Below are 26,187 nucleotides of genomic sequence, written 5' to 3' on the forward strand. Positions count from 1 at the left end.
GGAAAACTATCTGAAAAAACACTTAGTAATACTTCAAAATACTTAGTATGGACAAGCAGACTTTTGGTAATACGGGTAAGACAAGCGAAAATCCTGGTCAAAATTAATCTTCGCCATCCCTTGTTTGTCAAACATAGGGCTCATCAGGTGGTCAAGCTTGTCGACTTGGTTGACACGTCATCATATCCCAGCTGCATAAATCGATGCTCATGCTATTGATCATTGGATTGTCCAAACTAAATTGATATCGCTGGGTCATGTCATGTCATGTCATGTCATGTCATGTTCTTGTACCATGGCCTGATAACTAAAGATATGTTACAATTGTTGTACTCATTTCCTGTAATCAGTGTAGATAAGTGAGTTTTACAACAGACTCGGCAATATTCCAGCTGCATGGCAGTGGTCTGTAAATAATTGAGTCTGGACAAGATAACAGCATGTGCATTGATCTGCACCAGTGGGAACTGATGACATGTGTCAACCAAGTTGCAAGCCAGCTCACCCAATCCCGTTAGTAGTCTCTTGCGACCAACATCGTGATCTTCACAGGGCATGTAGAAAAGTGGGATTTAATTTCTGTAATTTCTCTTAATTTATTGTGAAATGACTAGTCGAAAAGTTTTCTTTTGTATTGTTTCTATCTTCTTGTATTTACATAACCCTCAGAAAAGCCAAATTGATAGTTCATCCACACAATCATCTTGCTTCATCAGGTGTTGATGTACATCATCGTTCTTGTCAGCGTAGGTAAATTATTCGTAGTTAATTTAGTTGTGTTTGATGAAGTAACTTATTTGCAAATAATATATATTGGAATATTATGTATATACACGTGAAGTTGTATTTCTAACTCCTGGCCTTATTGCACATAGGGATGGTAGTGCTGCATTTGTATACGATTTAATATAGTTGTAGCATTGCAATAACTTTGTAAAACATGGCCGTTTTCTTCCTTGGGCAAGGTATATTATATTTCATGTTTTACATGTTGCTAGACTATCTGAAACTTTAGGCATCAAAATCACAAAATACAATTTCTTGGCATAATATATTTATTGAGTTAGCTTTGTGGGCAATCATAAATGTTGGTTGTAGTGCCACATGGTCTTAAAATGATTTCCTTGTAATTTAAAAAATTACCTATAGAATTGCCTATTTTATGTTTTTTTTCTTGCATATTTTGTATTAGTTCAAACGGAGATTTTTACAAACTGAAGGAGAAAGCTGTTGGCTGTTTTTTCTATTGACTTTAACTCCCTTTTGTAGAATCTGAAAATCAGAAAGCAAGACTGCAGTCCAAACAAGCTGTTCCAGTGTTTGTGTTGTTCTCAAGGTCAGTGTTCACGTGTTTCATGCATATTTATAACAGGATATATGAGTGAAGTATATCAACTGATTTCACCCATGTGACCAAAAATTCATCCACTGAAGTTTGGTCCATTTCATTTGGGTCACCCGGTATGTTTGACATTGGTTCTGTGTAGGACTCAGCCATTCATTCCCAACCTTGCATTGGTAGAAACTGAGTGTCAGAGTAACTGTTAGTAGGACTTCTGTAACCTTTGAAAATGCTCAAAGTTTAACCTGCTCTTGTATCTGTATTGTATTTGTTTCCTAATGTCAGTAGCTGACAAAGGTCATTGGTGTTATGCAGCATCCCTCTCTTGGGATGGGCTTCATATTGTACTCCAGCTCAAACCCATCAAATCCATGAGATCTCCAGTTTAACAATCCATTATTTGTTGGGTCTGTTTACATTTTACAGCAAGCATTTGGCTTTCTCCAATCAAATCTTCACAAAGTGTGGATTATCATTTGTGTTTTGTAATGTTTATCTAAAGATAAAAGATCAGTTTGTTTGCAGTATTTTACCTATTCACTCAACTACTTCTACATAGCTGTCAGAATACTTCCCTTTCTTTGATTTGTTTGTTTCCATTGGGTAATCCATTTTCAAGGATTTTCCACAGTCTGTGTTATGTGTTTCATCCAACCATGTTTAACATATCTACAACTATAAAACTTCTTCTGAATGTGTATCTGAAAAGTTGGCTCAAATTTGGTTCAGTGAGCTGTGAAACAGTATTTCCCAGAGACAAGACTGTTACAATTTGACACAAAGTGACACTTAACATCTCTCAGTGTCAAATGAGATTCACCTTAATATGCATCTCATAATACTCAAAATCAGCTAAGTACATGTATTATACTTAAGAGGTGATCTTTAACAGATGTTGAGTAGCATACATCAATCTATTACTCACCCGTGGAAGATACTGCAGTGTAATATTGTTACGGCAATATTGCACTAGTGTAATACCGCTTGACGAAGGACGTCAAAATGGTTCAAAGTTGAGACGTCACAATGCTAATGTCACAGTTTTACTAGACCTTGTTCGACTGGCGGAAAGCTGAGAGTCCTGACACTGTAGTCAATTTTGCCGCAGTTTCGGTCAATTTATGTTGGTGAGTAACAAACAGAATACTACTCGCTTCCATGAAATACCATTTTCATTCAACTCGCTAAAGATTTAGTACCAAACTCGCTTTCTCGTTTGATACCAGATCATTGCCCTGTGAGTGTGGTCACATGGTATGATTATCCTGGTCACATGTATAAAGCTATGAAGTTGTTCACAAAATGTGATTCAGTCAACCAACTTTTCAGTTGCCTGCTTGATTTGAAGGCTTCTCAGTTGTATTAACAATAAACAATTTTAACTTTTCATCGTTTGTTTCATTGTGAAGAATGTTGATCTTCACAACCCTGGTTGATTCATGAAGGTCTAATTTGATCTTCAGCAACCAATGCTTGACTTGACTAAAGATGGGGCCTGGAGACTCATTGATTGCATTTTGTGTAGATCAGTGCTTGTGATGTTGATCACTGGAATGTCTAGCCCAGACATGATTGTTTACAGACCAATGCCCATCAAAAGTTTAGACTCACTTGAAACACTCACTATATATCAGCTACAGTTACATTGAAGATGAATTCTCCACAAACATGGGAGAAATCAACTGCAAACCTTGTGAAAATGAATTGCACAAGTATCAGGCATCAAATTGTTGAAAAGCATGTGCACATATTGTTCATGTTCATGTAAATAGCTACGTTTTAATGTAAAGTTTTGTTAAAAACTTGCCAATTTTTACTGAGTGTTATCACTTATTGAACTCCTGACAATAATCTTTCCAACCTTTCAAATTTGTTTTACAATAAATTAGTTTGTAAACAGTACCTTTTAACAGTATGGAATATTTTGCAACGTCTAGTTTAGAACAGTTGCCTGTAGCAAGTGTCTACATATACACAAGTGAGGCGAAACTCTTGATGGGTAAAATAGATGGAATACTGCCAAGTACAGCATTTAACAACAAAGAAATCACTATCGCATTGATCCACTTGCACTTCATGCTAATTGGACCAGTTTGTCATCATCCAAAGATGCTACTGACAACAAAAAGACTTTCTGAAGAAAGCTATGGCTGGTGAGTGAGTATGGTTTTACACTCTAAGTATCGCTGGAATATTGTCAAACAACAAACTGTGGGTCATGTTATGTTATTGTACCATGGCCTGATAACTAAAGATATGTTACAATTGTTGTAAATTGTTTTACTCATTTCCTGCAATCACTGTAGATAAGTGAGGGAGTTTAGTTTTACGCCACACTCAGCAATATTCCAGCTATATGGCGGCAGTCTGTGAATAATCGAGTCTGGACCAGGCCCAGATTTCTCAAAACAAACATAAGTCTGAGTTTTGACTTAAGTTCAAGTTTTTGCTCAAATATGAGAAAATGCAGGAACATGCATTTTCCAGAATGAAAGGAAATTGGTATTCAGCTCAAGCATAGTAGACTATCTGAATATTAGACAGAATTAGTGGACAGATTTCTTTAATTGTTTGGACTTTTTTAGTCTAAAAAATGCAGTTGAGATAAAAATTCAGCTGTTTCAAATTGTCAAACTCAGTTTGAGATTTGAGATAAAACTCAAGTTTGTTTTGAGAAATTGGGCCCAGACAATCCTGTGATCATGAGCATGATCATCGATCTACGCAATTAGGAACTGATGACGTGTCAACCAAGTCTGCGAGCCTGAGCACCCAATCCTGTTAGTCACCTATTATGGCAAACATGAGTTGCTGAAGGCCTGCTCTACCCCAATCCTTCACAGGGTCCTCAAGCAGCTGAGATACAGACAATGATACTTTGAGAGACAGTCCTTGACATGCACTGCACATGAATGCTGTCACCCTGTCTGCCTGCCAGGTGGATCACAGTATAGTCACTTACTCACAGGTGATTAGTTACTCAGAAATTGACAAAATGCATTTTCCAAGCATTTCTGGAATTGCTTTAATGTTTAATTCTATTCGGTAGAATTCATCACAAGGGTAGGTTACTTTTCTGTGTTGGTAGACTGGATCCGACATCCATCTGATGGTTGATGAGAGGCTGAATAAGTTCCTCATCAATGTGATGAAAAGAGCTGACACAGCCATCTGTGAGGTGACTTGGATACAGCAATGTAGGTCATTCTATCCTGATGGCATGGAGAGATGCTCAATCACCAGTCCAAACAAGATTACAGAAACACAATGTTTCAGAATCTATTATCCCAGCTTTCTTCCATCCATGGACCGACCATAATTTATGCTATGGTGTGGGGGCGATGATCATTATGGTCAAGCATGTAGATCGCATATAGATGACCCTCCATAAAACTTATGTACAAAGTATGTGATATCCATGGCAATGAATGTTTCTCGTGTAATACCGTGACCACTGGGATCCACCTTTCCCTACAACTGACTGCAACACATCATCACAACACATTTGCATGTAGGTATTTATTTGGTAACATAAAACAGTTGCCATGGTAGACATAAGAACATAAATATATATCAACGTGCCTAAGATGGACAACAAGCCATTCCTCCTGTTACAGTGACGTTGGGAAGACTGAGAACAGCAAATAGTACAGAGGTCAAACAATCATTTTAATGCTTTGTTGATAACCACTGACCCTCAAAAACATACATACATATGTACATAATATATATGTGCTGACTCGACACAATTAATTTACCTACATTTCAAAACAACCATACTATGTTTTGCTGTCAATTACTTCTTCAAAGACATTGTGCTATTTGGGAAATCAAGTTTTACTGCACAAAAATGCCTAGAAAATTCATTGTTGAAAACCAGTCTTTTCAAGTTAAATATTTTTATTTGCACATCAGGTTGAAATTGACTGCCCAAATCAGATATGGTTTAGACCTTGAGACAAAGCATGGGAACATATATCGAGAAGTATGGGAAAAAATCAAGAAATGTTAACGCTGTAAAAGAACTGCAATACATCAGAATGGCAAACCAAACAAGAGTCATCAGATGATATGTCCCCCCAGCTCCCATATATTTGAAAGAACAAATCATGTGACAGTTACTTAAAGTCCATCTTGACAGGGTTTTTGGGACCAAGTCTAAACCGTTTCCATGGAAATCATAAAAATATTCTGTTAAAAGATAGTTAAGTTTTTCAAGTTGTGCTTCAAAAATAGCAAAAGGCATCACTTTGGGATCTGCCTCGCATATCTGCCAAAGTCCACCCCTCCATTTCAATACAAAGTCTGAATCATTTCCATGAAACTGAGAAAATAATAAACCACAACAATCTATAGATAGCAGAAGGCATCACTTTAGGTTCTGTTTGATATATCTACCAAGTCTTACTACAAAATATTGAATGTTTTCAATTATACTCCGGAAGTGAAGCCCACCCCTCTAATTCAAGACCAAGTCCAAATCATTTCCATGGAAACAGAGAAAAATAAAAATGCAAAAAATCTGCAAATAGCAAAAGACACCACTTTGAGGTCTGCCTCACATAGTTTGCTGAAAGATACTAACTAAGAAGTTTTTGAGTTGTGCTCCAGCAATGAAACCCACCGCTACCTTTTGAGACTAAGTCCAAAATATTTCCATGGAAACAGAGAAAAATAAAAATAACAAAGCCTGTAAATAGCAAATGGTTTCATTTGCTTTGCTTTGTTATATCTACCAACTTTTGTTGGAAAAAATATTGAAAGGTTGTTGAGTTATGCTCCAGAAACAAAATGATTATGGACGGACAGACAGTTGAGGTGTCAACTGTCAAATATCAGATAAACCCATGTCATATCTTCTGTATTGTGTCGAATGTCCCCAGAGTTTGTAATTACAAGCCATTATCTGTTCCTATACTTCTTACCATCAGTATTAACAGCGTGACAGTCACTAGTGATCTTTTAGACTGACATATAGTTACAGAAATGAAGACAGCATTATCTACACAGCTACAAACGTAATTGTTAAATCAAAAAGGAGCTCAGAACCATCGGAACTTCAGAGCTGTGGCACTCTTGAGTGAGTGAGTGAGTGAGTGAGTGAGTGAGTGAGTAGGGTTTTACGCCGCTTTTAGCAATATTCCAGCAATATCAGGTGGGGTATTCACAGGTAGTCTGGTCTAGCTTAAAGATTACAGAAGTCGGAAACTGTTTGTTTTCATAACATAACAAAGTACAGTTGTTGCCTGACATAGTGTGTGCTGGGCCTCTGACACATGCAGTTTTAACAGAGAGCAGTCATCTGACATATGTAGCTTTATCGAGAACAGTCAGGTGACCTCCCTCTGCAAGATTTGCAGGGACTGCATGTGCCAAAGCCCAGGATGTACCTGTCAGACCACAAGTAAGGTGGGCTGTTGACGTCAACATCAGTGGAGTGCTGAGAGGTACGATGCAGTGTTAGTAACAAACAGATATTATCCATTAAACTTTCAGATCATCAGAATCAACTTCAGGCATGAGTGAGTGAGTTTAGCTTTACAATGCTTTATAGCAACATTCCAGCAATATCATGGCAGGGGACACCAGAAAATGGGCTTCACACATTGTACCCATGTGAGGAATTGAACCTGGTCTGCCATGTGACAAGCGAATGCTTTAACCGCTAGGCTACCCCACCAGCCCTCATGCATAATGACTGCTGTACAGAGGTACTATGGTACTGAAACCCTGTCCTGACACGAGAAGGACTGTCTTGACAGACAGCTGAACACAGTTTAAGTCTTGTCAATCCAAATCAACATGTTACCTCTATTATTAGATAAGATGATCTTATCTAATGATCTACAGTTTTCATTAATGGACAAAAAGTAATGACTTTACAAAGCTCTCTATTTTTATATGCGAAATCTTCAAGTAATCGAACACTTGATTCCACCTGCATGCTACAAAATCTTCACCTATCTTACAATTATTGCCAATTGTTTAATTCGAATTATAGATTCAGGAACAACATAATATGAGGGATATCAATATCTGCAAAGAGAGATAACTCCTAGGTCACTGACAATAAATTGGCATAAATATATACAAACTGAATTGAGGAACTTTCCTAGTTGGGCCTTGGATTCAAGGTCATTTCAAGCACCAGGAAAGCAGTAAAATTCTTTAGCTAAAATACTGATGATGGCAGACTGAATAAATTGATCGTGAGACAAGGGTCTCAAGAGCTTTTACATACAGCGACTGGTTTATATGATTCTATGAACATCATTACAGATCACAACACTGTATGAACATTACACAAAATATTATATGTACAGATCAACACTGTATATAGTGACTAGCTGAGTTCCTCAGATTTACATACACTCCGCAGCAGAAAATGTCAAAGTAAAAATAAAATTTTATTCATAAAATCTATTAAGCTTTGCGTGTTACTATTATGACCATGAATGTGAAAATATAAACTGTTCATTATAATAACCAAAAACAAATAATGAATAACGAACAGATTAAATTGCTACAATGCACTACATTTTTTTTTTAAGAATTCACAAACACAGACCAGTGCACCTGTGCTGTTCTCCAACATTATGCATATATTTCACAAAGTGGAAGTCAATGGCAAGAAAGGGTAAAACAATTAATATGTGGGCACACATTAGCGGTGAACTGTACTCTCTTACCACTGTTCAGTGCAATACAAGGCCTTCAGCGCTGTCTCTTCTGGTTCAGTATACGAGATAAATTCATAATGCAGAAAGTTGACGAGAACTTAACAAAACAAAGAAATGCAAAGATTTTTTACAAAATGATTCAAGTTCTAGACGGTTTAGAAAAGGTTTAAAAAGTCAATAAAATCAGTTTGAAAACCAAATTTACCAATGTTTTGGACTGCACTACGGTATACCGAACCAAAGGCAAATACAGTGTTTTGCTAATACTGAAGTATATGGTTTCATCCCTACCATACATCTGAACCTGGTTCACAACGTACCATTTTACTGAATCACAAAAATAAACAAATATTGTGTAACTGATTGAACGAAAAGAGAAAGATTAATTTCAAAAGGTACATATAACAAACCTTTACTCAACCCAACTAACAATAAGTGCTATTTTTTCAGGATCGTGTGCTTTAACTTTTGTAAGATATTCCAACTGTACCAATGTTTCACCAGTCTAACGGAACAAATAAATGTTTCAATAATCGAATAGCAAACATAATCAGATTCTTATACATGAGTGCCATGGATTAAAATAGTGTTATTCACACAGTAAAGGTAGTCAAGAGCACTAATGCAACTATTTATTCCACAGACTTGTATGATGCATGAAACATGATGTGATGAGTTAGTTTAGTTTTATGCCGCTTTTAGTATTACTTCGGCAATATCATGGAGGGAGACGACAGAAATAGGCTTCACACATTGTATCCATGTGGAGAATAAAACCCGAATCTTTGGCATGACAACGAATACTTCTACCACTATGCTACCCTACCATCCTGTTCTGTAATGGATTACTATTTAAAGGGACTAATACAATCCTGGTGGATTCTGATAAAAATGAATGATATTACGGTCAAATTATTTCTGCCAGAACAAAATGTGTCAAATTGCAAAGGTATTGAAATCAGCTTCACTATTTGCTACTTTCAATCATTCCAGTTAAAATACGTCATTAAATTTGATGAATGGAAGGTACGTGAAGTCTGAAAATGTATTTTATCGTTGAAAATATATGTTTTTTGTCTATATCCGAATTTTAATGCATTTTATTCAAATTTCGTTGGATTTCTAGTGGAATCATATTGGTGTAGTTTGAAGTTAAAATTCATAGTGACTATAATATCATAGAGGTTGGCATCTCTAGGTCATGAGTGTGTGATTACCATCCCGACAAAGGCAGAATATCTAAGATTGATTAAAGTCACACACCAATGTAAGGTAAAAAATTACTTTGTACACTAACATATGTTATCACAGATTGGAAACATTCATCAAGAAACTCATCTATCCTGAGGTAACATCTCCGAATATTATCATTGCTGTAGCTATTACAACTCACATTTGAGAAACACTACCATGGGTATCATGTATTAACACGCCCTCTTAACAAAAAATTAACAATACCTGCGTACTGAGACAGGCAAATTCCATATTACATACAAAATGTTTCTTTTCTAGGCCATATATATCTGAACTTACCGGTATATAGGAACCAGGTCCTGAGTGAGTTTGGTTTTACACCACTTTTAGCTGTTTCCAGCAATACTACAGTGGGGACCACCAGTAACGGGCTTCACACATTGCACCCATGTGGGAAATCGAACCTAGGTCTTTTGCAGGACAAATGAACGCTTTAACCACGCTTTAACCCCACTACCCCAAACCAGGTCATAGTCATAATGCTCCCTCTATTGAAACAGGAGAAATGAGTTCATTTGGATTATGATGACAAGAAATATTTAACGATATTCCAACTGCAGGCTGACACACGAGAAATTCATCTCCAGCTGAGTATTGGTATTCACTTGATCTCTAGGCATTTGTCCTTAAACAAGATTGATCACTTTGGGCTTCAGACGGAAGTGTTGTTGTTTCTGGTGCCAAATTATTGTAGACCTGCAAAAGTAAACAAAAAGATTTCTAATAAAACCACTGGAAGACAAAACAGGACCATACAAAATCAGATAACGCAACTGAAACATTATAAAGGCTGAAACAACTGAAACATTATGTAAAGGCTGAAACAACTGAAACATTATGTAAAGGCTGAAACAACTGTTACATGATTGCATCAACTAAAACAACAGATATACAGATTTAATTCAACAGACTGACATGCAATGATTCTGAAAACGACCGATGTACTGCAGTATGATCCAAAACTGACCTGTCATTGTTTTTTATAATCATAGTAAACTTGCCTCGGCAAAGTTCACTCTATCCTTTAAAGCAAATTGACTATTGGGTTATGAGTGAGTTAATTCTAACGCCTCACTGAGCTATATCCCAGCTGTATGGTGACGGTCTCTAAATATTTGACAATCCAGTGATCAACTGCATGAGCTTCAACCAATGTGACTGGGATACGATGATGTGTCAACCAGGTCAGTCAGCCTGATCACCAATCTCGTTGGCCAACTCTTGTGACAAGTATGGGTTACTGAAGATCAATTCAAAAACAGATCTTCACCAGTCTATTGAATGATGATGACAAGTGTTGTTTATTGCTCACAATACCCAGATCAACAAACAGCTGATAATAATAATAATAACCTATGGTACTCTTAACAACTACAAAAGTTCTGAGGGCAACAAAAAGACACAATCATAACATTGTGCAAATGAAACAGGTGCTGATTATTTCTCCGACCAAGACAATCCAGGATACCTCCTGTTCCTGCATCAGCTGTCATGAAAATGCATCAGTTTATGTCTTGTTTTATCAAACATAACCACAACAAAATTACTTCTTTTACTTGTTTATAAATTGCTTATTTACTTATTATTTGTAAGCCAAAATTATTGTCTTTCTCCTGCATTCAGAAACGCCAGCCTCAAAGTGTTTCAAATAGTAGTTTCAACATTCAAAATTAGTAATTTAGTACAAGATTTGTAGCAACCAGATAAAATCATAGAGGTTGGCATCTCTGTGTACTCTATGATCTTTGTGTATCGAATCCAAAGATACTGAAACGTGAGGTCTATACAGTGATGCCTATGGTACTGACATGATGTCGGATGACTGCAGTCCTCATTGATGCACACCATTTCTATTCTCATGATACAAACCCTGGCCATCCTTGAGGAGGCAAACAGGAACGCTCATTGTAGAAAACCACATCTTACCTTGGATAGGCTACATTGTCACAATAATCACAGGACAGTCATAGAACGATATCTTACCTTGGATAGGCTACATGGTCACAATAATCACAGGACAGTCATAGAACAATATCTTACCTTGGATAGGCTACATGGTCACAATAATCACAGGACAGTCATAGAACGATATCTTACCTTGGATAGGCTACATGGCCACAATAATGACAGGACAGTCATAGAACGATATCTTACCTTGGATAGGCTACATGGTCACAATAATCACAGGACAGTCATAGAACGATATCTTACCTTGGATAGGCTACATGGTCACAATAATCACAGGACAGTCATAGAACAATATCTTACCTTGGATAGGCTACATTGTCACAATAATCACAGGACAGTCATAGAATGATATCTTACCTTGGATAGGCTACATTGTCACAATAATCACAGGACAGTCATAGAATGATATCTTACCTTGGATAGGCTATATTGTCACAATAATGACAGGACAGTCATAGAACGATATCTTACCTTGGATAGGCTACATGGTCACAATAATCACAGGACAGTCATAGAACGATATCTTACCTTGGATAGGCTACATGGTCACAATAATGACAGGACAGTCATAGAACAATATCTTACCTTGGATAGGCTACATAGTCACAATAATGACAGGACAGTCATAGAACGATATCTTACCTTGGATAGGCTACATGGTCACAATAATGACAGGAGAGTCATAGAACGATATCTTACAAGGAGGATCTCTTTATAATTTTGCCACATAGATATGCTGGACAGGAACAAGTATTGAAGCTTCATGCAATTATATTTTTTTCTGAGAAGTTACATGTATATATAGTACAGTCGAACCCCGTTTATCTGGACATTTGGGTTTCACTTGAAAATTGTCCAGATTGCGAGACGTCCGGTTAATTGGATCAAACAAGCAAAATGTGAAAGCCAAAAAATTTATGTACGTATATCAGTAAATCAACAGTCAATAGTAATGACAGTGAATCATCATAACATATACAGTATGGTTCAAAATTATTGAGAATAGCTAAAGCATTTCATATTATTAAACGAGAACAAATCAGATAATATTGAATGTATTGTGAAAGTGAACTGACCTTTTCATGTTGTGTAGGTAACAATTAAATATTTTATCAAGTCTCCTTGAGCTTCACGGCACAGTCTAAGACGGGTAGGCATACTTCCTATCAGAGAGGTTAGTGTCTCGTGAGTTATGCTGTCCCAGTATCGGACCACTTCTCTCTTCATGTCTTCAATTTTTGTCAACCCCTTTTGATTCACACATTCCTTCATCATCCCCCAAATGTTCTCAATGGGATTTATTTAAGTCAGGACTATATGCAGGAAATGGTAATGCAGTCACATTTTTCTCCTGAAACCACTGCTTGGCATGTTTTGCGGTGTGTTTAGGATCATTATCTTGCTGCAAAGTCCAGTCATTTCCATAAAACACATGTGCACTTGGAAGGAGAAAATTATCTAATATGTTAGTGTAGCGTTGACTTGTCAGATTTCCCTCAAACACACACAGCGGGGTCGTTCCTAATAAGGATATCCCTCCCCATACATGAAACTTTGGGCTGTATTCAGGTCGTCGATACAACGGTGCTGACGCAGACTTTGTCCATATTTTCACATTATTGGGATATACCCATATTGAGCTTTCATCAGTAAAAAACACATTTTCCCAGTCAAAGTTTTCATGTGCCAAACACGACTCAACACGCCTGTCTTCATGTTCTTGTTTCATGAGAGGAGAAGGAATTCCAGTCTTTTTCTCCCATCCAAGATCAATCAAATTTCTTCTAACTGTAGATTTTGATACAACTGTTGATCCCCTTTCTATCATTTCATACCTGATGTTGGAGATGCTTGCCCTTTGCTTTTTAGACGCTAAAATTCCCAGCCGGACGCGATCTGAGAAGTCCAATTTTCTGGGTCTCCCTGCTCCTTTCTGGTGCCCAAAATCCTTTCCCTCTTTAAAGTTCTTCCTAATCCTATACACAGTAGAAAGAGGAGTTCCTGTTCTCTCTGCCAATGTATTTACATCATCAATTCCTTGATTACACAACTAAAAAATCAACCTTCTTTTATCTTCAACAGACATTGTTGACAGTGCTGAGGAAAATGACGTCTGCTACAAATTCAGGGGAGGTAACTCTAATTGTACTATACTCAGTAGGCCAAGAAGAGTTACCTCCCTTATACCATTACTTAGTTTTAAGTATCAGTGAATCAGTTGAGGTGTTAAGATAGCTCAAAGTAAGAAGAAAAATTCTCAATAATTATGAACCAGACCGATAAGTGTACCGATAATACATGCAAGGCAGAATGCAGGTTACCATTTGTCAGGTTGTCTCGCAATTTTGCCAATTGCATATTCTTTTTTTTGTAAATTTTAAAAGCCCTAAAAACATATGAAATTGCGTCGAACTTGCTGTTTGCAGAAAGTAAACTTCTGAATGGGATCACATAACTTAGATCATGTGGCAGGCTATTTTTAACTTGCATTGCAAAAGATAGCAGGGGTCGATTTATATATGTTATATACAATACAATTACAGTGTAGTTTACCTTAATCCTACTTAACATGTTTTCATTACTGATGAGATGTTCTCACACATGCCAAATCCTAATGAACAACCCTAGTGATACTTGTCACTAGTGTTTTGATGGCTAATTAATCAACACACACAAAATTCTTTAAGAATGATTAAGAATGAAATCACCTTGTCGTGTGGTAAACGGTATTGACGTTACACATGCACGTTGCACCGATCTCACCGTCTGGATAACTGGATCATTTTTCAATGGAAATCTACAGGAATGGTTTGAAAATTCGCCGTCCAGGTCCGGAAGCGTGGGGTCCGGTTAAGCGAGCACAATTAATGAAAGTAAGTTTCGGAAAATTCACCAGACAAGTTAGACAGAATTTGTGTTTTATTGTAGTTTAAAGGACAAACTGTACCCCTATGTACATGGAATGACTGTTGATAGCCTGCATAAGTAATAAACAAATATTGGGTTACTATAGAAATCTATGGGAAAACATTTGCTGTAGTGTAACCTGGACAAGCTACAGGACACTTCAAGCACAGAACAGTATTTTGCGTTGGAATGGCTACATGACACTTCAAGCACAGAACAATATCTTACCTTGGATAGGCTACATGACACTTCAAGCACAGAACAATATCTTACCTTGGACAGGCTACATGACACTTCAAGCACAGAACAATATCTTACTTTGGATAGGCTACATGACACTTCAAGCACAGAACAATATCTTACCTTGGATAGGCTACATGACACTTCAAGCACAGAACAATATCTTACCTTGGATAGGTTCATGACACTTCACGCACAGAACTATATCTTACCTTGGATTGGCTACATGACACTTCAAGCACAGAACTATGTCTTACCTTGGATAGGTTCAGACACTTCACGCACAGAACTATATCTTACCTTGGATTGGCTACATGACACTTCAGATATAGAACAATATCTTACCCTGGATAGACTACATGACACTTCAAGCACAGAACAATATCTTACCTTGCATAGGCTACATGACACTTCTGGTACAGAACATCTTACCCTGGATAGACTACATGACACTTCAAGCACAGAACTATATCTTACCTTGGATAGGCTACATGACACTTCAGATATAGAACAATATCTTACCTTGGATAGGCTACATGACACTTCAAGCATAGAACAATATCTCACCTTGCATAGGCTACATGACACTTCAAGCACAGAACAATATCTTACCTTGGATAGGCTACGAAGTCACAGTAATAACACTTGAAGATTTTGGGCTGATGCTTGTAGGAATGTGTATACATCGACTTCAGGTTCCGTATGGTGTAGTCACACTTTAAGCACTCATACAATGTTCCACCATAATCGTCACGCGTCTCTTTGAACAATTCACTGGACCTTTTGACAGCCATGTCCTCAGGAGAAACAGACAGAGCCTCAGATTTCTTGTCACCAATGTCTTCAGAACAATGTACTTTGGGGGCAGCTGTGTCCTTTGAAATTACACAAGCTTCTCCAGTCTTAGAAGTCCTTGTTGAATCATTTTTTGATATGCTATTAACTGCAGAATCCGAATTCAAGTTTGTCTGTTTGGAACAAGAGATATTCCCAACAGTCACATCTGACACAGCTTGACCTTCACAACCACCTTTAGTAGGATGTCCTGCTACTATAGCACGCTTCTTTTTCACCTTCTTGGATTTTGAACTCAGCTCTTGCCTTTTCAACTCCTGTCTGTATTTCTGGGAGATTTCAATCGCCCTCTGTAATAGCACCTTCATTCTTTTTTCCTTTTGTGGATCTCTTTCTTCCTTGGCAATGACCTCCTTCCCTGGATGGACTTTCTCTATGTGTTTCTGCACACAGTACATAGAGGCTGACTGTAGTTCATCACAGTAGTTGCACTTCAAGGGTTTGTAATGAATATGGTAGCAGATCTCTATCGCAAGCTTTGTCCATGTCATCAAGGGTCTGTTTGTTCGACAATATGGACAGAGATATGATCCTTCTTTTTCAGCTTTGTTCGTTAACTTCACAGAACTAGTTTTTAACACTTTTAACTTAGTTTTTACATGTTTATTTGATTGCTTGTTTTGTTGCACTGACTTTGAAGTTTTCGTTTTAACTTCACTCTTTTCTGACTTTATCCTCTTTAACTGTCTCTCTTTCTTCATCATGATACGTCGCCTCAAGCTGACATCCTCAATATGTTTTGGTATGAAACAAATCATTGCAGTCTTTTGACACCTTGCCTCAGCCTTTTCATTTTCAACCCTCTTTACAACAGGATTGGCAGCTTTCGTAGGATGGTCAGCTTTGATGTGTGTCAGGACACGGTTATGTGAAAATGCTTTGAAGTTACAGAAGCCACATGTGTAGGGCCTATAGTGAAAGTGATAGTATGTGTGATGGAGAAACCTGTCTAAAGAGCCTTTTCTGTAGGTGCAGTATTTACATCTGAACTCATAGGAAGGATCATCAAAGTCAACTTGTGAGAAGGTGAGATTTGGTCCTATGCCATCATTTACCTGTGACCCTCCCTTGATGGGAGACAATTGTTTAACTGGCAATGGACTCCCTGCAATGGATGGCTCATCAACAGGTTCTTTTCTCGGGGTTTGGTAGCAGCTTGGATACGGATCCTTGTCTTCATGCATTTCTTTAATGGAAAATGATGCTTTTTCTGAAGGATTATCAACAGAGGACAAACAATTATTGGGAGAGCATCCTCTGAGGGGATAGTTATTCTTAATGGGGGATGGTCCTTTCATTGGAGATTGATATTTCAAAGAAGGCCCTATTACAGGAGATTGGTTCTTTTTGGGCAATGGTTCCAGAGGAGATTCATTTTTCTTAAGAGGGGTTCGCACAGGAGATTTCGAGATCTTGGGGGACATAGCTTGACTTGCAGATGATTTTCTATTGGGAGATATATTTTCTAATTTAACAATAGCTTTGCTGATGTTGGGATCATTGTAATGAGTGTCATCATCAGAACGATAATCATCCTCTGAAATCTCTTGCAGTGTATCCGCTTCTCCAGAAACGTTCGCCTGTTCCTTTTGACACTTATCTTCTGTCCCCTCTTGGGTAGTTTCTTGTATCTCCAAGCGCTGACGTTTCCTTGAACCTTTATTGCATTTTGAAACGTGGCGCTTCTTCCTTGAGTGATTGGTCTTTATCATGGGAATTGTGGCCTCCTTTACAACACTAACTTGTGAAACATCTGGCTTGTGATGGCCACTCACAACGGATGCAGTAATTTGTTTCTCATTAATAATCTTATTCAAAATACTTGACTCAAATGAAGTCAGTTTCAGTCTGTCGCCTTCCTTGGCTTCACTCAACTTTGCCATGAGTCTACTGGTAACATCTTCCATTGGATTTATGGATGCCAAAGTATCTGCTCTCACCTCCAACTGTGCTGAAGACTTTCTGTACCTTGACTTCTTCATGTATCTGATGTTAAATGCATGTCTCAAGGCAGTGGGTATGTAGTTCTCGTCAGAATCAGGATGGTACTTCACATGGTGTGGGATAACGTCATCCTGACACAGGTACCCATGGCACTCAGAGCACTGGAACATGTCTTCCATCTTGTGTACTTCACGGACATGCCTGTAAATCTGCCCTACTGAGGTGGTATAGAAGTCACACTTGCTGCACACATGGACTTTCAGAAGGGATTTATTTTTCTTTGCATCTGAAGATGGGAACACAAATCTTTCATCCTTTCCACTGTCTCTTTCAGCATTGGTTTCTGAACTTGCAGATTCTTTCTCCTGTTGACAATTCTTTCTTGTTACTGGATTATCTGAATCTATGCCATCTTTTTTCACATCTACATCACAGTCCATCTCCATTGTTGTAGGAACAAATGATGAAGAAGCACCTCTGGGTACTTTATCAGACTCGGACAGATTTGTGGCACAGTTCATCCGCTCCAATACAGGCATTTCATTACAATGTTGATCATTTTCTTCTAAATCATCCTCGCACTTGACCTTCTTAACTAAAATTCCATCATCTGATCCCCAGACTGACATGATTGGAACAAACTTATCCATGCACACAGAAGGGGCCTCCTCCATCACTGGCATGCCCTTGCTCATTCCATCCTTCACATCCTCCATTGGAGGCAAACTAACACTTTCAGTAGTTATCACTTGAGTCTTAGTGAACTCCTGTGATCCATTTGTTCTCTGATCCCTTCCACCATTCTGCAACACTGGCCAACCGTTTTTTAATCGCTCTCGACACACAATTTGCCTGGAAACTGTCACCAGCCTCCCTGTATCAGGGTGGCTTTTACTCATGTGTCTCATAATGTTCTTTTTTGTAACATCCTTGGCTGAGCAGTGAGGGCATTTCACAATATTGAGAAAATTTGCTTTCATGTGAACTAGCATTTCCAAAGCAGTCTGAAAAAGTTGCCCACACAGCAGACACAAATGACGGTCCGCTCGGTTGTGACAATGATAGAAATGCCTGGTGAAGCTGTCGGGATGACTTGTAACAAACTTACAGTCGTGGTAGTTGCATTGGAAGTTGGAGTTGTTGTCTGCATGGTGATGCAGATGCTGAATGAGCAGCTGTGCGGAAGGAGCAATATCTCCACAATGAACACATGGGAATTCTTCGGCATTGGGATGACTGCTGTGGAGATGGTCCTGAAACTCTGATGGATTGATGCTTCTATGCTCACACTCACCTACACAGCACTGATAGAAAGCCTTCTGGCACAGATTGCTCAACAAAATACTCTTAGAAGGTTTTACGCTCTGATTTGTTTGGATCGAGGGAGATAAGAGAGCTTTACTTGGCTGAGGATTTGGAGATGTATCAGTTTTACTTGTTTCAAAGGGTGCTGCTGTTTTTTCTGATGCCATTTCCATGTGTCTTTTCTGGCACAGATTGTTCAATAGAGTATGATTAGAAGGTTTTACAGTCTGATTCGTTTTGACAGGGGGAGATATGATAGCTTTACTTGGCTGAGGATTGGGAGATGCATCAGTTTTACTTGTCTCAAGGGGTACTACCGTTTCTTCCGATGCCATTTCCACGTAATGTTTTGAATTTATGGGGCAATCTCTGAGAGAAAATGATTCCAAAATCTTAATACTTGGAGTAGCATGGCGGCTTTTGATTTGAGCTTGAAGTGTTTCAGCTGCTTGGATAGCGGTTACTGGAATTTTGCTAGCATCCACACAAGGTCCTTCAACCGATTCTATGATGACTGAATCTGGGGTACTGGATCTTGACACTGAATGCTGTACCTGAGACCTGTGTGGGTCTGCAGCTGCATCACTGGCAGTACCAGGCTTCATGTAAGATTGGTCCACAATACATTCAACAAGCTCAGACAGCTTTGAATTGGCAGTCCGTGGCCCCAGAAGTTTCGTCTGATCACCAATATTTGAAAAGGTTCCTTTCTGTGGAACTGCAGTTAACACAACCTCAGGAGCTACCGTTGTCTGCCTCATCATCTGGGAACACTGTTTTATTGACCTTTGACTGTTCAAGGCATGGTCATTTCGATTCTGGATACCCTGATCCGATGGACATATTTGTGTCTGGTAAAATGTTTGCTCATTATTTACTGTAAGTTCTCTTTGAGTTGAAGAAGGTGGATTGTGAAACGTAGGAGACTGTGTGTCATGTTGTGGATGATAATGTAGTGTTAATGTTGGATAATGGATAGAACCATTAACCAGGGCTTGTTTGATGGCTGACGACTTGTTTGGGCTCGATACGGAATCTATAAATGTAAAGAAACACTCACATCACAAGGAATTCTAGATGATATTAACAAGAGTCATCAGAAGATGACATATCCCCCGGCCCCCACCTGTTTGAAAGGACAAATAATCTGAGAGTTACTCATTGTGTTTTTAGACTAAGTTTGAATTGTTTCTATGGAATTCATGAAAATTATAAATGTCATATATCTGTAACCAGCAAAGTCACAATTTCAAGATCTGTCTCGTATATCTGCCAAGATCTGTTGAAAGATATGGATGGTTTAGGGTTGTGCTCTGGCAGCGAAGCCCACCCCTCCATTTTGAGACTAAGTCTGAAACGTTTCCATGGAAACCGAGAAAATAATAAATCACCAAAACCTGTAGAAAGCAAAAGGCACAACTCTGGGGTCTGCCACACATATCTGCCAAGTTTTACGGACAGAAGAAGTTTCTGAGTTCTGTTCAGGAAACGAAACACACCTCTCACTTTTCAGACTAGGACCGAAATGTTTCCATGGGAACTGAGAAAATAATACACCACAAGATCCTGTACATAGCAAAAGGCACCATTTCAGCTTCTGACTGATATATTCACCAAGTTTTGCAGAAAAATATTGAATGGTTTTTGAGTTCTGCTCCGGAAACGAAGCCCACCTCACCATAAGACAAACACCAAAATGTTCCATGGAAAAACAACAAAAAATATAAATGCCAAAAATCTGTAAATAGCAAAAGGCACAACCATAGGCTGAGATTCGTATATCTATCAATATTGAATGGTTTCTGTGTTATGCTCCGGATATAAAATGATTACGGACGGAAAGACGAGGCGTCAACTATATCCCCCCGCATTACATGTCGGGGGGATAAAAATCATGCCAGACATTAATAATTCCAGACTACTTATTGAAACAGATTTCATTTGGAGAGTAAAATACCTAATAGTACCAAGAATTAAAATCTGTTAATGTCAAAAATGTAATTTTCTGAATAAAATTGATATTTCCTACTTATCCTGACTCTTGCTAATTGCTTATCTCCTCTTCCCTGGCGAAGGTAGTGGAACACCTGAAATCCCTTGAAGTTCCCTTCTAGAAAGAAGCGGACGTAAAATACACTCCACTTTTCCCGCCCTAGGCCATGTCACCGGCCATGCTTGTTACTCTCTCCTTGTATATCACCCGACATGCGAATATAGGAATTCAGCTTTTGTGATAAATCAGGATAAGCAAAAAATATCAATTTTATTCGGAAAATTACATATTTTTCCTTATCCTGACTCATGCTAGTTGCTTACAGAATCCGACAGAAACGGCAATGGGTCAGGCCACGCTGGATTCTAATGGCTGTCAAAATTACGTCCAATAATCTTGGAATGGCGACAATATGGTCCTGCTTTTCTAATATTCATTGTAGTTTCTGGGGGATCACATCCAGTCGAACTTATCTTCAGCCAAAGGTTTCACTGACTGGAATGTGTGACACCGAAAGTAACTACCATCCTGCTACTTATTGTCGAGATATTGTAATCAAGACTAGCTGCGACCCTCCTTCATGTACAGGTATCTTCATTACCAGTACAGGGTCATAATCACTCATGCTAGTCTGTTTGAGACATGCACATGGACTTTCCACCATTATACTGAGCAGAGCATCTGGCTTCCACAAGTCACGAGATAAAACGTGTGAGTGAACTCAGCACCTTCATAGAACTGTTAGTTGCTGAGCAACAATAAGAAGCCCAAACGGATGAATGCCACAGACGTCCTCCGTGGCTATGTCTCGTAGGTAGTGGTTGGCAAACACTGTGTTTGACTTCCAAAAGCTGCCCTCCATTATAGTAGATAGCCAGCAATTCCCATGTAGCACTAGAGTAGAGGCCAAGGCTCTGACTTCATGTGGGTTGGAGGCTCGCGGAGGTTCCAGTCCTGCTGCTTTATTGGCTCTCAATGTAACAGCTCTGATCCACACTGAGATAATGTTGCAGGACACTTCCGTAAGTGTCTCAGTAGATATAGGGATAAACAGACGCTTGAAACATTGCCTTCTGGACTTGGTATGTGAGATGTATATCTTCAATGATCTGACTGGACATAATGATAAATCTTGAGTATCATGGGGTCCAGAGATTGAAGATAGTGCCTGTATGTGGAATTGTCAATCCAGTTGACCTGGCAGTTGATTTCTTGCAAGAAAAACACAACGCAGCCCCAGATGAGCTGTCTGATAATGACTTGCATCAAAATTCATGCAGCTGAAGTATTGAGCATGAATTTCAGACATTCGTGCAGCTGTAGCCAAGGCAAGTAAAAATAGTGTCTTCAGAGTTAGCAGTTCAAGTGAGGCCTGATCAAGCAGCTCGTACGCATCACTTGTGAGATGTTGGAGTACGATGTTTAGATCCCATGCTGGAGCTCTGTTTCCTGTGGACTTCTGTTGGTCCCTGTTTCCATGGTGATGACTGAGCTGAGAACTGCCAAGTATGTAGATAATGTAGAGCCTATCAGACCTCTGGAATATCGTAGGCGACATAAATATTCTGCTATCTGCAGATATGTTGTCTTCATCGCTGTGAAGCCCTTCTTCTTGGTGTATGTCTCAAACCGCTTCCACATGTCATCATAAAGGGTGCAAGTGAATTTCCATAAGGCTAAGGTAACTACTTTCGCTGTGCTCGTCGAGTATCCTCTGCATTTTAAACAGATTTTGATACGTTCCACACATTAAGTTGGAACGAAGATGGGTTGCTGTGTGCCTGTTTTGTGTGGGGATGGACAAGAAAATTTTCCCAATCTGGTAGTTGTAGTGTTGGTTGTCCTAACTCCTCTATGAGTGCTGGAAACCAATGTCTCATTGGCCAGTAAGGCGTGACAAAAGTCAGTTGTAGCCTCCTCATCTGTTATATTTTCTTGATGACTTTTCATAGCAGCACTGGAGGGGGGAAACGCGAATGTGTTTAGTCCTTCCCATGGGATGCTGACAGTATCTGTTTCCCAGACTAACGGATCTGGTACTGCTGATGCAAAGGTTGTTGTCTGTTTGTTGAACCTTGTTGCAAAAAAGTCTATTTGTGGTGATCTGAATGTCTGGCTGATTAGTTGAAACACCTCTCAATGCAGCATCCACTTTGTTGGTGATGGACAAAGAGAATGAGATATGGTGTCTGCCATGATGTTGCAGACTCTTGGTACGTGACATGCTTTTATTTGGAGAATCAGACTAGAATCATGTCGAAGAGTTGAAATTCCATGTGTTGTAGAGATGGCGATCTCATTGACCCTTGCTTGTTTACATAGAAAACCACTGGTGAGCTGTCTGTGTGGATCATCAGTAGCTGGTCTTTCAGTTTTGTCGACCAGTGATGGAAAACATGCGTCGCCACTTTAATCTCCAACTGGTTGATGGGAAGAGCAATCTTCCTTCTTTCAGATTCCTGCTGCAACCTCGTTGTTTAGATGGGCACCTCATCCTTCGAGAGACGTGTCGTTGTTGTTGAATGCCGACTGTAACTTATAAGTTTCTGTGTAGGCCCTTGACTGGGGAGTCCACCAAAGCGGGTATTATCTCAGATGTCCAGCGCCATAAACCGGTCAAGACTAGTAGTATAGGGAATGGGGGTTCTGGACCACTTTCAAAAAAAGTCTCTACAAAGCCGTATTTACTAACTAAGGCTTTGGTTGGGCCCTTAGCTCTTGCTACTATTACCCCTACTACAGTTGGGTGCCTATGTCACGTTTATATCGATGAAACAGTTTAACGTGAACCGCCTATGATCTCTTTGGTGTTCGTAATAAAGGCTTGCTGGGCTTTTTGTATCCCCTGTTCTATGTACTTTTTTTTCTCGTCTTCGCTGATAGCAGACTTACGAGACTTGGATCGAATATCTTGTTTCATTCCGTTATATTTTGTGAGTTCAGAGAGGATTGAACGAAACTCCTCTTCTGAGATCTTACTGTCAGAGAGTGCCGTGGAAATACGCCCACTTACTGTGTTGAGCTTTGCTTCGGCCAGAACCCTGATCTCGTCGTGTTTCAATGCCTTACGATGCAGTCTGCGTGATACTAACTTAAGTGCCAACCCTAACACCCCTGCTATCCCAGCTGTTATTTCAATACCTAGCACTATAGGTGCAGCCACGATGGTAGCTAACAACCCAACACCTGCCGCCCCTAGTCCCATGCTGGTTGCCATAAGGGTAGTGTCAGCCCCGTCCACGATATTGAAAGCTCTATGGTACTTTTTACATAGTGCTTTCCGCGTGTCACGGTCTTGTTCTAGTTGGCGTTTCACATCACATAACTGCCTCAAGCGGAACCCATCTACGGTTTCCAGCGTCTTCGCTACTTCCTCTACGACTGGGTACAGACCCATCCTATAATATATATTATGAAAGATATTTTAATTGGGTTTCAGTTAATAGTCTATCAATGAATTTGAAGCTTACAAGGTGTAGATTATTATTCATGGTAATAGGTGAGAGGCTAATAGACTTTCCTGTTGTAATAAAAACCCCACTGAGGCTTATTAAGCGGTTTATAGGACCCGTGGGGGTATCCCGTTGTATAACAATACGACAATATTTGTTTGTGTGTTCGTCATACCAGTGTATTGACACCCCGGGTAAAATTTGGTGTCCTCTTGAGGTGTTTACCTTGTCGTCTAAATACGTAAAGAAGACTTCTATGATGAGTGTGGAGGGGGAGTATATTCCATTAAAATACCAAGGGGGCCAAATACCATTGTGGACAAATGTTAATTTATTGTCTACTTCAGATATTAAATTATTTTTTTTTTATAAAAACCTGTATTGGCTGCTAATTTATTTAGCTCCGGAATGAAATCCCCGACCCAGATACCGTTGTTCCTAATCTTAGAGATCCGCGCATTTTCGTCCATTGTCATATAAGGTGAGGTGAGTGTTAAGTTGATCAGCCATTTGGGCTCTTTAAAATCTGATAACGACACCCGTCTGTACACGTTGTCTTTGAAGTGCAGGATATATAAGGTGTCTTCCTCACCAGGCTGATCGAATCCCTCCGTATCTCCTAGGTCGTTAAGCGTAGTGTTGGGACGATGACTGGTCATTGTTATACTATTACGATATAATTTCCAACTGGTTTTCTGATAATAGTTCAGGGGTGAACTTCATACCCATGAAGTGTATGTTGTCAGGCAGGAAGATATTGGTTAGTGATATCTTGTTTTCCACGATCACGTTGACCCCCTGCAGACTGGTGTTGGAGCCGACACCCACCCGCACGTAAACGTTGCAAACTTGATACTGGTGTCGTTTCCCCCACCCGAGTTTGATCCCCTTCACGATCTCGACATCATTCCCCGATGGTTCCCCTAGGTAGACTTTGATGATCAGTGTTGAGTTTGCCGGTAGACTCTCTAGTATACTGACCACGCCTTCGAATTCAGACACCAACTGCAATTTCACGTTTTGTATGGCCGGTTTACTCGATAGCATGTGGGCTGCCATAGTGTCGAGTGGGCTGACGACTACGCTACGTCTCTGAGTTGGGACGTAAGCCACGAGCAGGGTTCCATTGTTCACAACTTTGTTTAGGTGGTTGTCTTTGTTATCCGTGAACACGTAGGGGGAGCCGAGTCTAATATTGAGAAACCAGTCGTTGTCGGGTAACAACACCCACTTGTCATCTTCGGTGAAGACGAGCATATATGGCTTGTTTCGGGCGACGGTAGTGCTCTCAACATCGTCTAAGTCGAACAGTTTACCACCGAACGATGGGTATATTATCCAGTTATTACTGGTGTTGACAAGGGCGTACTTAGTGTTGACTGTTGCTCTTGTGGTATCTACTATATCACTTAGGGCTCCACCGGAGGTGATTTCAACGCGTTTGTAAATGTTGTTTTTCAGTTGAAAGGCGTACGATTTACCATCTACTCCGGGAGCGTCGAAACCGCGCGTGTCTCCGAGGTTGGAGATCCCGATATTGACGCATTTTTTCACTCCGGGCCCTTGTGCGCTGGTCATTTTACATGAAGCGTTAAGCTGAGGTATCCTATATTTACAGGATTATGATTTATATCTAACACCGATATTATCAGCTCAGGTATGTTGCCCTGGGTTAATCTCTTATACTGCCGTGGTGAAAACGACTCGGTTCTACCGTCGTTGTATTTGTCAGTTTTCACCGGCACTGCTCTCAGTATAGTGGAAGGGTGACCTCCTTGAATGTTGTACGTTGTGCTCACCTGACCGAGATGAATGTACAGCTCTCGGTACGGTACTAGATCGGGTAACTTCGTGCCTGTGACGGTTGTTGTTGGTTTTATCTCGTCAGGAGACATACCGAGTATCCTCGCTAATGGTCGGCCGAGCCTCAAGGGGTTTCTTCCGTTGTTGATTAACACCACTGTACCGTTTGAGTCGTTCATCTTGAGTTCGGCTCCCAGGGGTTTGAAGACCTCGTCGTTTAGAGAGCACACGCTGTAGTAGCCGTCAGTTATCTGGCTGCGAGTTCCACTGACGAACAGCTTATTGTTGCTGGCGTTGATCTTAGTCCATTGCGGTAGGTAGGTGATATCGCAGAGTGCAACTTCGAGTTGGCCTGACGTGTTATCGATCGCGTGCGTCAGCTGAACGGCCTCACCGCTCGTTATTCCTGGAAGTGTTATGTACATGTTAGAGTATATATGCTCA

The 26,187-nt window shown here is 39.6% G+C and overlaps 1 protein-coding gene across 1 annotated transcript in view; it reads right to left on the reverse strand.

Moving 5' to 3' along the window:
• Nucleotides 1-4,852: 4,852 nt before the first annotated feature.
• LOC137266073 (uncharacterized) overlaps nt 4,853-26,187 on the reverse strand; it is a 47,479-nt gene continuing 26,144 nt past the window's right edge. Inside the window, exons 3-4 of the mRNA XM_067801575.1 lie at nt 15,004-19,531; nt 4,853-9,972 (exon numbers count right to left, since the gene is read on the reverse strand). Coding sequence (XP_067657676.1) covers nt 9,903-9,972; nt 15,004-19,531 — 4,598 coding nt within the window. The 3' untranslated portion in view covers nt 4,853-9,902. The remainder of the gene's footprint in view (nt 9,973-15,003; nt 19,532-26,187) is intronic.

Source organism: Haliotis asinina, chromosome 15 (genome assembly GCF_037392515.1).
Source record: "Haliotis asinina isolate JCU_RB_2024 chromosome 15, JCU_Hal_asi_v2, whole genome shotgun sequence".
Lineage (NCBI taxonomy): Eukaryota > Metazoa > Mollusca > Gastropoda > Lepetellida > Haliotidae > Haliotis > Haliotis asinina.